Here is a 19082-nt window from a genome sequence, read left to right on the forward strand (position 1 = left end):
GCATGCCTAAAATTCAAATATACTAGCCCATTTGTAACTTTAAATGTATTAAATGAGACACTCATCTTCAGTGGATAACTTATATTGAAATATGAAAAAACTACATGAGTAACTAAAATATGAAAAGGCAAAAAATATGATTAAATATTGAAAAAGCCAACATATTAAAGTTTGCATATATTCCTAAACTTTATGTATAAAGCACCATTTAATAAACAAATCTATATAACTTCACATTAAGTCACAATTAGAAGCACACTAATAAAAATAAAGCATTCTTTTTGTAAGCTTGGTCTTTTTCCAAATGTTTAATATTGTAGAGAAAAATACAACCAAAGTAGATAGAAAAATAAACATATATACTAATTTTTATTTCAGTTTTAATACATTCCAAGAGGTGAATGTTTTTGCATTGCAGTGATAACCACATTTCCCAGTTAAACAGTAATGCATTGGTTTAGAATAACTGCCAGAAATGCTAGTAGCTTTTGGAAAGCTTGTTCTTAAATTATTTTTAAAAAGTGCCCCTTTGTTTATCAAGTTGAATCTTCAGTTCAGAAAGCTATAAAACTAGTATTTTTAAAGATTTCTGAAAACTTTGTTTCAATAATAACAACTAAAACAGCCATTTGGATTTTTATGCTAGATGACAAAATTTCTCAAAGTACACACAATGTAATTTTTTTTTGCAGAAGGCATTCATATAAAATTTTGCAATGTAAGTTTTCTAATGTTACCTTCTAATTCCATGTGCAATTAATTCCCTTCAAAGAAAAAGGATATTACCTTATTGAAGGAAAAGTTTTGAGATAGTAAGTTAACACTATTTATAAGAACCACCTTTAATTAATGAATAATGCAGTTTATTTTCTGCTGAACATTTTGTGGAAACACGTATGGCTAGACAGGAGTGACAACGCTACCAATTGAATTCAGATTTAATAAAGTAACATGATGTTTAAGGAAATGATTTAAAATTGCATCTGTCTTTTCTTCTTTTTTTGGTCTTTTTGAATTATGTAACTTATTTCAACAGAAGATTTTATTATCCCCAAATGGGATGAAATACTTAGCAAGGCATTCTTTATAGTGTTAACTGTTCTAATCTTGCTAGAATATCAATAAGCAGTACGAAGTTTAAAATAACAGCATAAAAATGAAGGACTCACCGAGGAAATCATCTCCATTTCCTAGTTTAATGATGGAGGGTAAAGTATTGCACTTTATTATTCAACACAAAATAATGTAGCCAACAGTAACATACAGGTACACAATTTAATATTTATTATATGCATTTTATATACATTATTTTTCAACAGCTGTACGTTTGCTATGTGGTACAATCTTAAAAATTTGCTGATTCATCGTTTGTAAAACGAAAACCCTACAAAACTCATCAAAACTCGCAAACTGATCAGAAAAGTTTTTGGAAGACTAGAAAAAATATTTTATTGTCTTAATCATGCATTACACAAACAAAATCTTTTGTTACACCATAAAATTAAGCACATTTGAAAAAATAAAACAGGGGTAACTAGTCCAAACACAGCAGATTTCTGTATCCTGATTAAACTATTTTGTATCCTATTTGTAATGCAAATAATATTTTACTCCCAATATTTTTAAACAAGATAGTTTTGTTTGGAATCATGGTAAACCAAGATATGTGTCTGGGGAGAATCACCTTGGTATGTAACTTAAACTATAAAATATTCCATTTTTAGTCTATTTTAGACTATTTAAAGAGTTCCAAAATAGATATACAGGTTCCTTTAGCACATTAATAAAAGGATATAAAGAACAACAAAAAGTGAAATAAATAATAAGCTATTAGCAAGACGGATAATCCTTGATAAATAAACTTGTAAATACAGTAAGATGTACAAAATATCACATAGTGATAGGATGCCAAGATTAGTTAGTTTTTTTTTTTTAAGAGTTCATTTGGAGTACTAAACCCCACTATTTCATTTTAATATACTTAATAGTCCTTGGTTTATGAAGACAATTATGTGATGATGAAGGTGATTTAGCATCTTATGGAAGGACTTAGCTGAGCTGTATTAGGCAAAAGAAAGAGTGTGGTTACACAGCAGCGGGTCAGTGAGATCTCTGTGTTTTAGGGTTGTATAATGCAGAAAAACTTCAATACAATCTTAAGCACTGTTGTGACAGGCTAAATATATAAAAAAGACTTATAAAAACTAGAATTTTATCCAAACATTTTGTGCAACTAATGCTAAAATATTTTAAGTTAAATTTTCTTTTTTTTTTTAAAGCAAAATAAGTTTAAAAGGGAATCTGTGGCATTCAACTGATAAACAGAAGATCACTAAGAGATGAAAAAAAACTACTCTTGGAGCTCACTTCCCCCCCACAAGAGCACCACATCCCTAACCCTAAGGCAGCACACAGAGTCCAAAATAAAAGTCCTTTTGTCAGATCAGACTCCACGTTGGCTTAAAGATACCTAAAAAACAGATATACGCTCAGTTTGTACCCAGTACAGGCCACAAATACTGGAGTCCTTTTTTTTGTCCCACAAATACAGTAATTACAATTAAATTAATGAACCTGACATTAAGATTTAATTTCCACCAATTTATGCCTGCCCTAAATAGCCTTCACCAGGCAGATCACATGTAGTGTCTTATCAGTAACCGTTTTTGATGGCAGTGATGCAGACCCTCTTTTCGTTCAAGCAAATCTGTTGTTATGATGTATTTGTTGATTCACACAAACACTTTGGCAAGGGCATCAGCCCCTGCACTAGCAATATATGCTTTTGATGGATGGAAAGCAACATCATGTATTGATTCATCTAATTTCTTCCTATGTGCTGTTATTTCTTGCACACATGTCTTGCTGTCCAAATTCCACAATCTAATAGAACAATCATGGCCTGTAAAAGAACAAATAAAGTGTTTTGAGTAACAATACTTTTATAAAGTTTGTGCGCAGTACAGGAAATTCAGACTTACTTCCAGACATCAAATAGATTCCATTAGGATCTACTGCTAGACTTGTAACAGCATCCAAATGAGCTACCATAGAATGGATCATTTTACCTACATAAAACATAACAAAGATAATTATGTTTTCACAAATATTTACTAACTTGATAGGTACTTTAGAAATCATAAAATAGCATGAACATAAAAGAGACAATCACTATAGCATTTTTAAAATTGTAGTAAAATATATCTAAACATAAGAGTTACCATTTTAACTATTTGAGAGGATACAATTCAGTGGCTTTTAGAACATTCCCAATGATGTGCAACAACCACCATTATTTAGTTCAGAACATTTTCAATTCTGTAAAGGGAAACCCCACACCCATTAAGCAGCCATTCCCCATTCTTCTCCCCCAAGTCCCTGGTAACCATTAATCTACTTTTTCTCCCTATAGTTTGGACTATTCTGGATGCATCATACAAATAAATCATGTAACAACATGTGGCTTTTTGTGTCTGCCTTCTGTCACTTAGTATAATGTTTTCAAGGTTCATGAATTATCCTATCCTATAAAATAAAAGGTTAATATGCAAAGCGACTGAACAGCAGAACGACTGGTTGCTATGACGTGCACTGACCATCAGGGGGCAGACACTCAATGCAGGAGCTGCCCCCTGGTGGTCAGTGCGCTCCCACAGGGGGAGCACCACTCAGCCAGAAGCCCTGAGCCCGGCTCATGGCTGGCGAGCATAGCGGCGGTGGCGGAAGCCTCTCCCCATCAGTCAGACATCCCCTGAGGGCTCCCGGACTGCGAGAGGGCGCAGGCTGGGCTGAGAGACCCCCACTCCAAGTGCACAAATTTCGTGCACTGGGCCTCTAGTAATAATATATTAAAGAGAATTAGCAAATCGCCCCCATTTCTTTAAGGGTGCAATAATTTTCCAACTTTAATTTCAACTCTCCTGTCTATACATTAAACTAACCTTTACTGATATGTTAGTCAATTTAGAGTCAACTCTTCTTTTCTATATAGTGACTTCCAAAATGTGAGCCACCTCCTACCCCTTCAGGCTGAACCATGTATAAAGAGGTCCCATGCTGAACCAAGTTGGCTGCTGAGCTTCCACAGGTAACCAAAGAAGTCACAAAGCGTCTGACCCCTCCTTCAGCAACATTTACTTAAAATTTCTCACATTTAATTAATTTCACGTTGGCCCCATGCCTCTGCCACCCCTCTTCCTCCACCAAGATTAATTATTTGCTCTTATAACAGCCTCCCTGGCATCTAAGCCCTTTAACTTGGGCAATCAGTATTATAGGCCACTATGAAATGGAGAAGAAACAGACTAATGTAAACCATGTAGACTCTAGAAGCAAACTGCATGGATTTGAATCCCAACCCTGCAATTTTCCTCTGTTGTATAGCACTGCACTAATTATTTAACTTCTTTTAAACCTTTTATTTCAACTGTAAAATGGAAATAATAATAGTATGATATATACCTAATGAGTCATTAGAAGAGCAAACATGTTAATACACGTAAATCAAATACAACGTCTCACTTACAGTAAATGATATACCATTAAGCTCCAAGAAGATAGGGCATTTTGTTTTGTTTACTAAGCATTGAGAAGAACTCTGGCAGATAGTCAATAAATTCTGCTGCATGAGTTCACAATCTATTCAGGACCTTCTTCCTCCAACTTCTCTAGCACATCCTACACCTTCTCTCTCATACTCACTAGCTAAGTGTCTCAGTACAGTATATGCAACTCTAATTTGTGCCTCTATCAAACTTCTAAAAATCACGAGCCCCAAAGATCTCTCTGGAACAAAAAATAGATATTGTAAATTTTAAATTCCTTAAAGTCAAGGATCTACCATATAATACAACTTAAATAATCTTTTTAAACCCATTTTGTAAATCCCTGCTCAAATATTTTAAGTGGCTTTCATAGTGCATAGCATAAACAAAAATTCATTATTCTTAGGTTGGCTGTGAGAAGTTCTCAATAGAGTCTGTTTTCTTCCTCCAGAATTACCTTTTTGGCTTTGCCTGTAAAAAACTCTCGTCTCAGCCAAAGTTTCTACCACCAAGCCTCTGATCAAAATACGCCCTTACCTGCAATTTCCTACTACTTTCTTCACTTAAAAAAAAAATCTTACCATTGCTTCAAGGCAAAGCTCAAACCCTTACTCTATGAAGACTCCTTTATCTAGCAGAGTTCAGGTGCACACACATACACACATCCTGTTTTCCCCAGATAATAGTTAAGTTCCCAGAAAGCAGAAACCCCATCTTATACATGACAGTAGCCAGTGCACTGCAGAATACAAAATGCTAAATATGTTTCTGTTGTTAAAATCTAAATATTTATCAAACCCATTCATAATATTAATTTCTATGTTTCAGATACAAAAGTTCAATAAATTGAACTCAGTGTTGTATGTGTGTGTGTGTGTGCCTGTATATGAGAGTAAAAGTGAGAGAGGTTGATTTAACAAGAATTTTTCCAATGTTTGGAGACCACTGCTTCAATTTCTTCCCACTAAAGATAAGGTACTAAAACTATTTAACAGAAATAACAAAATAAATTGGTAGATTTTACAAATTTGAAAGACTGTGAGCTCCTTACTTATTAAGTGAAATTTTATTAACACTTTTTCTTGATTTCTGCCATTAAAACAGCTCTAGAGACTCAGATTTTATTTTTAATACAACTACTAAAATTCCTGAACCTCCCCTTACAAATCTAAATCTATAATAATTAATAAAAAAATAAATCTTTTTAGAAATACAATAAAGGAAATTATCTCTGTTCTTGCAGCAGAGGATGATTTTTAGGCTTCAAAAAATGTTCAAAGAATTGTTGATAAGGTGTTAAATTGAAAACATTCACATGAATATGAATAGTCTTTCCTGTGAAATACATAGTTCTGTGAATATCCATTAACCTTCTCACTGTTTTATTGAGTTAAAAGGAATCTGTCCATGAAGTGTTACTTGAAGAAAGGGATTTATGAAAGACTAAAAATATGACCATGTCCTATATAACCTCCAAAGAGAAATCTGTCTTTTAATTTGCTATCTTGCTTGATAATTTGTGGCCTGCAATAATGTTCTAATTAATATTTAAGATTTTGATTTGGAAGTCCTCTAATACCCTGTTTTAGCTTTCCCTCAAGAAAGCCTTTCTAGCTGTCAGACCTTTCCCTCAAGGAAGCTAGCAATATTCTATATGGTATTCAGGTCATTACAGATGAAACAAGGGTCCTCAAAGAAACTCTATGGCCACATTAATATTTGATTTGACTTCTATATAAATGGTTAAGTTTTCTGACAACAAGAAATAGAGGGATGGCAATAAAACAATTTTTACTAATCATCATTTTATCCACTGAGAAATAATTTCAAGAACATATTTGAAATGCCAAACCCCAGAAAGACACCTCTTCTGCTATACTAAATCACAATAGACTATGAAGAAAATAATTTCAAATGGAAGGATTTATATTTAATTAATATGACATGAAAAAAATCGTAATAGGTAGGTAAGGTGTTACTTATAAACTTAACGATAAAATATAATATTATGAATGTGCTACATAACTAAAGCAAAACTCTGAGTTAAAATTGTTTAACTTGGCAATTTTGAAGCAGAAAAGTCAATATATTTTATATAAAAGAATAGCATTTTTGATCACTTCAAATTTACAGAATTATTAATATGACTGAAAAGAAAATAAGACAATCTACTTACCCGTTTTATTGTCAAAAAATTTGATGTGTCTATCTTCATGAGCAGTTATTGTAACAGGAAGTGTGGGATGACTTACTACTCTATTAATGTGATTATTGGATTGTAAATCTGAAAAATAAAGGAAGATAATGCATTAAAATTCAAACCTTCAGTTAGAAACTGGATGATGACCTTTTTATTCTTACCAAATAAAAAGGTTTGGCATAAAACAAAAAAATCTAAATAAATAATAAATCAAAAAAATCTGAGAAATAAAACTAGAGCTCTAGAGGGATACAATTTCTTAAAAAATAAATGTTTAAGCTATCATGTCCTATAATATGGACCCTACTAGGCTCAAGTCTAGAAAAGTTATAAGTATTTTAATGTAGGTGGTTTAGAATTCTTAAAAAACAACAACACAATTATCATTACTTTTAATGAACAGCCCATAAAATAATTATAAGCATTTAAGGAAAATTCTTGTGATAATTAGGTGTTTGTAAGAAACAATCCCCATCCTACCCATAATGACAAAAATACAAAGAACCAGAATGAATGTCCTTAGGAATAAGATCTTTTCTTTACTGACAAGCTCCTAATTTTTGATTAGCAATGAGGGAGAACAGAGAAGAATCAAAACAAGTGGGAAAATATCATCAACATTGTTAGACTTTAAGTAAATCAATTCCACATGTATATAAGAACTCTTAACTAGCCGAAACCGGTTTGGCTCAGTGGATAGAGCGTCGGCCTGCAGACTCAAGGTCCCGGGTTCGTTTCCGGTCTGGGGCATGTGCCTTGGTTGCGGGCACATCCCCAGTGGAGGGTGTGCAGGAGGCAGCTGATCGATGTTTCTCTCTCATCGATGTTTCTGGCTCTCTGTCCCTCTCTCTTCCTCTCTGTAAAAAATCAATGAAATATATTTAAAAAAAAAAATATAAGAACTCTTAACTAAACTTAAACACATTATACAAAAAAACCCATATATGTTTGTGTGTATGTAATTACCTATGGGAGAGGAAGAAACTAAGGTTGAAAAGACACTTCTTTGAGTATTTTAATGTTTTACACGATTAACATTTAAAGAGCTTGATTTTTTAAAAAGCAATCATGCCGAAACCGGTTTGGCTCAATGGATAGAGCGTCGGTCTGCGGACTGAAAGGTCCCAGGTTCGATTCCGGTCAAGGGCATGTATATTGGCTGCGGGCACATCCCTGGTAGGGGGTGTGCAGGAGGCAGCTGGTCGATGATTCTCTCTTATCGATGTTTCTAGCTCTCTATCCCTCTCCCTTCCTCTCTGTAAAAAAAATCAATAAAATACATTAAAAAAAAAAAAGCAATCATGAAAAATCGAAAGTAAAATTAAATGAATGAACTTTACATATATCCAATTGGTGGTATAAGCACAAATAAATGAACTATTTCAAGTGACTTGAAAGCACAGTAATAGATTACCCATTCCTAGTTTCAGTAATCAAACTATTGGCAGTGGTTTTGGTATTATTATTCTGAGATGACTATGTGTACTATGAAATAAATAAAATGAGAGATGATGATGATTTTGCTGAACACAAAGAGATTTGGTACGGTTAAAATGAAATAAAGACATAAGAATCAATGAGATAAATCTGAATTTCAAATGGAAGTGTTCATATGAATTTGTCAACATTTTTTCTTTTAAAAAAATGTATTTGTAGCTCTGACCACTGAAAATGCCTAAACCAATGACCAATTCAAGAGCCATGAAATCCATGAGGACCAACCCAAGAGCCTAGACTGTAGTCCAGTGATGGCGAACCTATGACACGCGTGTCAGCACTGACACACGTAGCCATTTCTGATGACACGCGGCTGCTGAGGCAGCCACATGCCAAGGATGAAACATTTGCTGCTCCTGAGGATCAAACATTTGCGAAATAATGTTTTTTCCCTCAAAGTGACATACTACCCGAGTTATGCTCAGTTTTTTGGCGAAGTTTGACACACCAAGCTCAAAAGGTTGCCCATCACTGCTGTAGTCTCTAAATGCCTTTTATCACTTAGAGAAACCATGGCTCCTTAGAGAAATGGCCAATTTCAGATCTGGGGCACAAATCAACAAGATGAACCTAGAATATCTTCTCATATCAGAAAGTAAAACTATCGACAACTCCCAGAGTCATGTCAAAAAGACTCAGCAGCTAACATTAATAAATTCCCACTGGCCAAAGATTAAACCATCTGAATAGCAATAAAGAAATACCGGCAATGATTCAAATACATCAAATACATTTACATCTAAGTGAGATTATCCTATATAATAAAGAGCTAATATGCTAGTTATAAAACAGCAGAACGACCGCCCAGATGACCTTCCAGATGAAGCCAGAGCTGTGAGGGCTGGCCGGGCTGCGAGAGCTGAGCCCCCTGCATGAATTTCATGCATAGGACCTCTAGTAATGATAATAAAACAAACAAACAAACAAACAACACCCAAGAGACTCTCTGGTCACCTATGGAGGATGCTAGGGAACACCTCATTATTACTATTATGTAAGCTGGTAAATAAAGGAGGGGGGGAAATCAAGAATTTATTTTGCCTTTCCTTTGTAATCTAACTCCAAAGTACCCAATTTATTGATGAGGGGTATTCCTCTTTACAGAAGTTTTCTAGCTAATAAGTGGAGAAGTAATGACAGAATTAGAAAATCATTTTTAAACAGTTAATGAACTGACAGATCCAGGTAATTATCATCAAGACTGAAACATAAAAAGATAAACAACCAGACAATATTTACTTCTGATAAAAGTTCACAATTTATGAAGTAGTCTTGCCTAAACATTAAAAACTTTTAAATGAACACAAAACTTAAATTTGAATAAGCCTATAGAACTAAAACCAATTTATAGGAAATAAAATGAACAGAGGAGATTGTTAAATGATACCCCAAGCAAAATCCAGACTGTGGAAAACTTTACAGGCAAACTACCCAACTTCTTCAAGTAAAAAATGCAAGGAAGTACAGTATAGAAAATATAGTTAATAATATTATATTTTCAATAAATAGTATTGGGAAAATTGGATACATGCAAAAAAACAAAACTAGACCACCAACTTACACAAAAATAAACTCAAAGTGGATAAAGGACTTAAACGTAAGACAGGAAACAATAAAAATATTAGAGAAATCCACAGGCAGCAAAATCTCAGACATATGCTGAAGCAATATCTTCACTGATACAGCTCTAGGGCAATGGAAACTAAAGAGAAAATGGGACTACATCAAAATAAAAAGCTTCTGTACAGCAAAAGAAACCATCAACAAAACAAAAAAGCCCACTGCATGGGAGAACATATTTGCCAATGTTATCACTGATAAGGGTTGAATCTCTAACATTTACAGGGAACTCCTACAACTTAACAAAAGGAAGATAAACAATCCAATCAAAAAAGGGGCAGCAGACCTAAATAGACACTTTTTGAAAGAGGACATAAGGGAGGCCAAGAGACATGAAAACATGCTCCAAGTCACTAATTATCTGAGAGATGCAAATCAAAACGACAATGCGGTATCATCTCACACCTGTCAGAATGGCTATCATCAACAAATCAACAAAGGACAAGTGCTGGTGAGGATGCAGAGAAAAAGGAACCCTCGTGCACTGCTGGTGGGAATGCAGACTGGTGCAGCCACTGTGGAGAACAGTTTGTGGAGTTTCCTCAAAAAACTAAAAATGGAACTTCCATTTGACCCAGTAATCCCACTTCTAGGACTATATCCCAAGAAACTAGAAACACCAATCAGAAAGGATATATGCACCCCTATGTTCATAGCAGCACAATTCACCATAGCTAAGATTTGGAAACAGCCTAAGTGCCCATCAGCAGATGAGTGAATTAAAAAACTGTGGTACATCTACACAATGGAATACTATGCTGCGGTAAAAAAGAAGGAATTCTTACCATTTGCAATAGCATGGATGGAACTGGAGAGCATTACGCTAAGTGAAATAAGCCAGTCAGAGAAAGATAAATATCACATGATCTCACTCATTTGTGGAATACAATGAACATAAACTGATGAACAAAAACAGATCCAGAGACAGAGAAGCATCGATCAGACTGTCAAACCTCAGAGGGAAGGTGGGGGAGGGAGGGGTAAGGGGGAGGGATCAACCAAAGGACTTGTATGCATGCATATAAGCCTAACCAATGGCCACAGACACCAGGGGGGTGAGGGCATGTGTATGTATGTGTGGGGTAAGGGGACAATGGGGGAGTAAGGATACATATGTAATACCTAATCAATAAAGAAAAAAATTATAATAACTGTGTATAGTGCCAGGTGGTACTTGGTATCAGGGAGACCACTTTGTACATGATTGTCTAACCACTATATTGTACACCTGAAACTAACACAAAATAATATTAACTATAAACTGTAATTAAAATAAACATAAAAAATATAAACCAAATAAAAGATGGAGGGGGAACCTACAGATGAAGAGAGACCTGAAAGACTTATCAGCCAATCACAATGCAGAGTATTATTTGGATTCCTATTTAAATAAATTGTAAAATACACATCATATTCTATACTTGTAACAATGACCATTTACACATAATTATTGGGGCTGCATGATGAGCCCATCAGGCTCATTATATTATTTTCTCTCCTTCCCTATGTATTTCCATTAAAAATTTAAAGTTAATTAATTTGCTTTCATCTTTACATTGCTTTACTCCCTCTTGTGTCCTCATATACCCACCCAGCTTAATTTTAAGCATAATTTCAAGAAATAGAAATAATGTAAATAAGTAAAACTATAACACAATGAAACTATTTTTTTCATCCTAAAGTCAAAATGTGAAAATTAAAAACCACCCTCTATTGTGTAGTAATCCTTTTTTAAAGTTTCAAAGGAACCCATGAAAACTTACCAGAATCTATCTGTGATGAAAGCATCACCAATGACTGTGATGTTTCTAAGTCATAAATTACAGTACTACCAGTGTTGAAAGAGGTCACCATATGAGCTGGATCACAGCCTATAAAGTCAACCGATGTAGGTATTCCATGCTCTGAAAGAAGCCCAAAGAGATACAGTGTAAACACATAATTTAGAAATATCTGCTCTTCTGATTAAAAAAGAAATTCAAATATTCTTGAATTAATAATAAAAAAAGAAATTGTGTTAGGATGGTGAGCTATATAGTAAGTAACTTTTCCTCAATTATTTTATTTTTTATATTATTGACTGGATGATTGATTTTAGAGAGAGGGAGGGAGTGGGGAGAGAGAAAGAGAAAGGGAGAGAGGGGGAGAGAAATAGTAATAGGAGAGCTACATTGATTGGTTGCCTCCTGCTCGATCCCCGACTGGGGACCCGAAAACTAGGTATGTGCCCTGACTGGGAATCAAACCCACAACCTCCCAGTGCACTGGAAGACACTCTAACCAACTGAGTCACACCAGCCAAAGCTTTCCCTCAGTTACTTAAAATGTTTGTATAACATTCTATTTAACATTATAAGAAAAATATAGCTAGAGGGCTCTTAAAGTGAGAGTAGATATGTGCAAAAGTTACTTTCTATGCATTTTCTTTTAAAAGAGAAAAAAATAATCCTGTTGAGTCTTTTGGCCCACTTGCAATTATATATCTTACTGTAAAATGATAAATTAGCATTCTCACATCACTGTCTTCAGAGACTGTTCACCTGTGATGTTTTCAGATCTGTAAAAATAAAGTGTGTACTCTGGAATCCACTCATGCAGTGCTATCCCCTACAGTGGTCTGAGCAGCAATTTCTCTCTTTAATGTAATAAATTCACTGGCCAGATCAATGCACAACAAGATGAAATCTGGAATTAAGCAATTAATTACCTAGATGAAGCTAGAAACAAATTTCTAAATGAATTTTTACCTCAAAAACTTGGGTAACAGAGACCTAACAAAATTAGGCATACACTAGTCATCTAAAATGTTTTAAGCCCTAGCCGATTTGGCTCAGGGGATAAAGGATTTGCCTGTGGAATGAAGAGTCCTGGGTTCAATTCTGGTCAAGGGCACATACCTAAGTTGCAGGTTCCCTGGTCGGGATGCGTGCAGGAGGCAACCAATCAATGTCTCTCTCACACTGATGTTTCTCTCTGTTTCTCCCTCTCCTTTCCACTCTCTCTAAAAAAATCAATGGAAAAATATCCTCGGGAGGGGATTAACAAGCAAACAAACAAACATAATAAAAATAAAATGTTTTAAAACTAAACATACTTTTTAATAAAAATAAAAGTTTGTCCCTGGCCAGGTGGCTCATTTGGTTGGAGCATCATCAACCCATGCACCAAAAAGCTGAGGGCTCGATTCCTGGTCAGGGCACATGCATACATTGCAGGTTTGATCCCCAGTTGGGATGCATAGGGGAAGCAATCGATTGGTGTTTCTCTCTCAAAACATATCCTTGGGTGAGGATAAAAAAAAAAGTCTGATGTTTAAAACTAACTTTAAAAAATGACTTGGAGCCGAAACCGGTTTGGCTCAGTGGATAGAGCGTCGGCCTGCGGACTCAAGGGTCCCAGGTTCGATTCCGGTCAAGGGCATGTACCTTGGTTGCGGGCACATCCCCAGTAGGGGGTGTGCAAGAGGCAGCTGATCGATGTTTCTAACTCTCTATCCCTCTCTCTTCCTCTCTGTAAAAAATCAATAAAATATATTTTTTTAAAAAAATAATAAAAAAAAAATAAAAAATGACTTAGAAAATAAGACCAATACAAGCACAGTGTATGTATGTAAACAAATGTCACAGGTAAACTGGTTAAAACCTTCTTTGACAGGAAAAGATTTGAAATTATGCATGTCACTTAGTTTGTACCTCCCAGTTAAGGGTGCTATTTCAATGATTACAGCTATATTTCTTAACCAGTGTGCTCATACATGGTTTGCAGGTATGCTTAACACTGTGATCATTCGATTTCTGTGGGAAGCCACCTGGAGCAGGCAGAGAGCCTTATGTTGTCCCTATTAGTAGCCTCATTTGTCTGCTACACTATTACATAGAAATAGTTTTGCTTTTTAAATAGAACATGTTCTGAAAAGGGTAAAAAACCCCACTGAACTAAGGATACATTTGCAAAGCTTCCCATTTATAAAAAATAACAAAGGAAAAAGATTACCACAAGCTTTAAATTCTTTCAATTTCTTGGAGCAACAAAGAAATAGTAAATCAATTATCCTTTCTATCTTCCAAATTAAAAAAAAAAAGTTAGGTTTTTTCATAGAGACAACATTTACATACCCTTGTTTCCATTGTAAGTGCAAATACATGGCAATTTTTCTTGTGGCTTCCATAACCTAATAGTGCCATCTGCTGAACAAGACAGTAATTGATTTTTTATGCCACTATAAGCAAGACCCCAGACAGCATCTGTATGAGCCACTAAAGTGCCAGCTAGAACATTTGGCTCTGGGAAGAAAACAAACAAACAAAAATGAGCAAAAATAAGTTTAAGTATATAAAGATAACTTACCATATAATTAAGTAAAAGACTACACATACCAGCTATAAGAAGATAAACCAAAATGTATACAATGACCATGTCTTCTAAGCTGTGAAGTTATTGGTTATTTTTTCCCACCTCCCCCAATACATTCTTGCATTTTCTGTAAGGAACATATACGTTTTTAAAAACAGCTTTGTTGAGATATTACTCCCATTCCATACAACTCACCAATTTAAAGTGTACAACTCAGTGTTTTTTAGTATGTTTACAGAGTTCTGCAATCATCACCACACCAATTTTAAGACAATTTCACTACTCGTTAGCTATTTCCACCCAATTCTTCTTCCCTGCTTTTCCGCAACTCTAAAAAAACCACTAATCTACTTCGTTACTACAAGTTTGCCTATTCTGGACATTTCATACAAGTGACCTTTTGTAACTGGCTTCTTTCATTTAGCATACTGTTTCCAAGGTTCATCCATGTTATAGCATATATTAGTATTTCATTTCTTTTAATTGTCGAGTAATATTCCATTGTATGGACACACTACATTTTATTCATTCACTACTTGTTGGACCTAATGGCTAATAACATTGTGCCTCATTTGTCCTACAACCCTGTTTCTCTAGTAAACCCCCACTTTACACAGGTGTCTCTTATCACTTCCACAATTCTCAACAGTTCCCAACCTTCCATCCTCATGAATAATCATCTCTCATACTTCACTGAGAAAATACAGCATTGAAATGAGAAGCCCTTCCCATCCTCCTGTCTCTCAATCTATAAATATGCTAGTGTCTAAAACCATCTTCTCTGTGCAGTTGTATGTAAGGAATTGTCCTCCTTCCTACCAAAGACTAATTATACCAGATTTATTCCGGATTCCACTCAACTCACTAAATTGCTTTCATATTTAACATTTTCCCTGCTACAAAATTCTCCTAATCCTTGGGATCCACAAGCCCAAAACTATGCTTTAGCGTCTCTCAACCTAAACAAAAAGACCTTCATTAACTTTACGCTGCCCTTCTACCAAAGAGTAGAAAAGCATAGAGTAAATGTTTTTACCTCCCATTTACTCTCCAAATGACTGAAATATGGTTTGATACCATCAGCACAACAAAACAACCCTTGTTAAAATAACCAATGATGAACTCTCTTTTACCAAATTGACTAACTTTATTTCTTTGATAAATTCTTTCTTTGTTGTTCTCATCACATTGCTTTTCATTCACAGAGTATGCTTTGAAAGGTCCCTTAACCTATTAGCATCCATCTCTCAGTCTGGCCAAGACAAGGGTGCCCTATTTGTCACTTATACTAGGTGTACCAGTTAATAATGTGGATTTTTTTTCATAGATGGAGTTACACATATGTTGATATATATGCGATTTGATATGTATTTGATATTTTGTTGTATTGACAAGCTTCAAAACTTCATATGTAAAATTTGCTGAAGGTATTAACATCATAGATACTTTTACGCTTCAAAATGTCGAATTTTGTGCCAAAAAACAAAGAGCATTTGCGGGAAGTTTTAATTCATTATTTTATTTTGAAGAAAAAGTTATTGTATACTTCGGGAAGCTTATGGTGAACAGGCTCCATCTCAAGATACTTGGGAACGCTGGTTTAAACGCTTTAAAAATGATGATTTTGATGTGAAAGACAAAGAACGTCCAGGTTAACCGAAAAAGTTTGAAGACCAACAATTACAAGCATTATTGGATAAAGATGCGTGTCAAACTCAAAAACAACTTGCAGAAAGATTAAACGTTGCTCAGCAAACAATTTCCGATCACTTACAAGCAATGGGAAAGATTTTAAAGGAAGGAAAATGGGTGCCACATCAACTGAACGAAAGACATGGAAAATCGAAAAGTCATCAGTAAAATGTTGCTTCAATGGCACGAAAGTCTTTTTTACATCGAATTGTGACTGGTGATGAAAAGTGGATTTATTTTGAGAATCTCAAATGCACAAAATCATGGGTTGATCCAGGTCAACCATCAACTTCAACTGCAAGACCAAATCGCTTTGGAAAGAAGACAAGGCTCTGTGTTTGGTGGGATCAGGAAGGTGTGGTAGTCTACGGCCATACCACCCTGAACGCGCCCGATCTCGTCTGATCTCGGAAGCTAAGCAGGGTCGGGTCTGGTTAGTACGTGGAAGAGAGGAAGGTGTGGTGTATTATGAGCTTCTAAAACCAGGTGAAACCATTAATACTGATTGTTGCCGACAACAAATAATCAATTTGAACCTCGCTTTGATCGTGAAACAACCAGAATGTGCCAGAAGACACAGCAAAGTCATTTTGCTTCATGATAACACACCATCACACACTTCAAAACCAGTTAAAGACACGTTAAAAGATCTTGCCTGGGAAGTATTAACCCACCCGCTGTATTCACCAGACTTTGCTCCTTCAGATCACCACTTGTTCAGATCATTGGCACACACACTTTCTGAGCAGCACTTCAAAACATACAAAGAAGTGGAAAATTGGGTCTCTGAATGGTTTGCCTCAAAACAAGTAAAGTTCTATTGGGACGGTATCCACACATTACCTAAAGATGGGGAAATGTAAATGTGTAGCTAGCGATGGACATTACTTTGAATAAAGCACTTTTAATGTTTCTCTTGAAATTATCATGTTTTCTTTGATTATAAAATCTGCATTATTAACTGGTACACCTAATAAAAAGAAACCTTTCTATCCTCATTTTATCAGACCTCTCAGCAACATTTGAAAGTGCAAACTGTTTCCTTCTTTTCAAAATGGTTTCTTCTTTTGGTAAGTTTCCATAATTCCATATACTCTGCTGTACTTCCTACAACCTCAAAGGCCAGCCATTACTCAGTTTCCTTTGTTGGCTCTCTTGTTCTAGCCACTCTCCCAATGTCAAGAGTTCCTTCTCTTACCCTACACAACACACTCTCCCTGTGTTACAGCAACCATTCTCACATCTTCATAGTAATATTACCAATTTAGTATTGCCATCTCTTAACATGCCTAAAATCCGAATTCACACACCTTTTATGCCCCCATTTCAACAAATGCTACATCCCATATTCAACGTGGGTAACAGAGACCTAACAAAATTAAGCTCAGATCAAAAGTGGTGATGAAAATGTTCTGAATGAGACAGTGATAATGGTTGCATAACCCTGGGAATATAGTAAAAATTACTGAACTGTATATTTCAAGAGGGTAAATTTTATTAAATGTGAATTATATCTCAATAAAGCTGTTAAAAAATAAACAAAAAAATCAAGAGTCACTCATTCATTACTTCACCCACTCAATCGTTTTATCAATAGACTAGAGGCCTAGTGCACAAAATTCGTGCACGGGGGTGGGGTGGGGTAGGGGGTGGTGTCCCTCAGGCCAGCCTACACCCTCTCCAATCTGGGAGCCCTCGAGGGATGTCCAACTGCCCGTTTAGGCCCGATCCCACCGGGATCCCTCTCACAATCCAGGAATGCTGGCTTCCAACCGCTCGCCTGCCTGCCTGCCTGATTGCCCCTAACCGCTTCTGCTTGCCAGCCTGATCACCCCTTAACTACTCCCCTGCCAGCCTGGTCACTCCTAACTGTCCTCCCCTGCAGGCCTGGTTGCCCCCAACTGCCCTCTCCTGCTGGTCCGGTCACCATTAAATATATTGAATACAGGTATAAGTATTTCTGTAGGACAGAAAAATGCCCATTAAATATATTGAATACAGGTATAAGTATTTCTGTAGGACAGATTCTAAAAGTGGTATTTGTCTGTGTATTGTTTTTTTAAAAATATATTTTTATTGATTTCAGAGAGGAAGAGAGAGGGAGAGAGACAGAAACATCAACGATGAGAGAGAATCATTGATTGGCTGCCTCCTGCATGCCCCCTGTCCCGTCCCCGCACTGGGGATTGAGCCTGCATCCAGAGGATGTGCCCTGATTGGGAATCAAACTGTGACCTCCTGGTTCATAGGTCAACGCTCAACCACTGAGCCATACCGGCTGGGCATTGTAAGTTTTTTTTAAAATTAAGGAATTTTTTGACCTCTAAAAAGTTGTAGTGATTCATCCCCTTACTGTCCCTATTTGTTTCTACAGTCTTCTGCTAAATATTTTTGAACTACATAGCTTTTTCAATTTTAAAAGATTGTTCCTTATGTTAAATTTTATTCTCTTCTTTTTGTAACTAGTACTGAAATTAACTAATATTTTAATTAATAATATATATATTTTGGACACCATAGAGAAAGTACCAATTCACAGGCCTAAATATTCATGGCATATTTCCTAATGTTTCTCTTTAATAAAGCAAATTAATAGAAATAGAATAACTAAACAAGGAAACTAATACATGTTTCAACAAGCTTCTAGCTGACGTATTTACTTTTGCCAGCTCCATTCACTTAAAAATATACGTTTTGAACATTTTACTTACCATATGTGTCATATGGATCGACATTAGGGCTAGGCATATTCCACCACTGGATGGTTGCATCGATACCACCACTAAAACACTGCTCTCCATTAGAACTAATCGCTAAAGATAGAACAGGGCCACTATTATAGGAAAAAAAGAAAAAAGTTACTTATAAAGTTTAGAAAAGAAACTCATACATGCAGTCCCCAACCTCTGAATTTGTGTGGCATCTTAAAACTGTATAAGGTAAACATGTACACTTGAATAGTAATGATTATATTCTTCTAATACAATTATTAATAAAATACTATTCAAGTACTGTCTTTTCTAATATAAAACAAACATTACTACAGTTTTATAAGATTTATGGATAAAATAAAACTTACATGTGGGCCCTGAATGTGTAGATAGGCTCTACATCTAAAGAGGCACTCCTAAAAGAGGGAGAGGACAGGGGGGGAGAGAAGACAATTAAATAATCGT

General features: G+C 35.5%; 1 protein-coding gene across 1 annotated transcript in view; it reads right to left on the reverse strand.

Annotated features, from left to right (window-relative positions):
- Positions 1-298: 298 nt before the first annotated feature.
- STRN3 (striatin 3) overlaps positions 299-19082 on the reverse strand; it is a 103222-nt gene continuing 84438 nt past the window's right edge. The window contains exons 10-16 of the mRNA XM_054716508.1: positions 18986-19033; positions 18618-18739; positions 13977-14144; positions 11625-11765; positions 6721-6828; positions 2982-3068; positions 299-2902 (exon numbers count right to left, since the gene is read on the reverse strand). Coding sequence (XP_054572483.1) covers positions 2733-2902; positions 2982-3068; positions 6721-6828; positions 11625-11765; positions 13977-14144; positions 18618-18739; positions 18986-19033 — 844 coding nt within the window. The 3' untranslated portion in view covers positions 299-2732. The remainder of the gene's footprint in view (positions 2903-2981; positions 3069-6720; positions 6829-11624; positions 11766-13976; positions 14145-18617; positions 18740-18985; positions 19034-19082) is intronic.

The sequence above is a fragment of the Eptesicus fuscus genome, chromosome 5 (assembly GCF_027574615.1).
Source record: "Eptesicus fuscus isolate TK198812 chromosome 5, DD_ASM_mEF_20220401, whole genome shotgun sequence".
Taxonomy (NCBI): domain Eukaryota; kingdom Metazoa; phylum Chordata; class Mammalia; order Chiroptera; family Vespertilionidae; genus Eptesicus; species Eptesicus fuscus.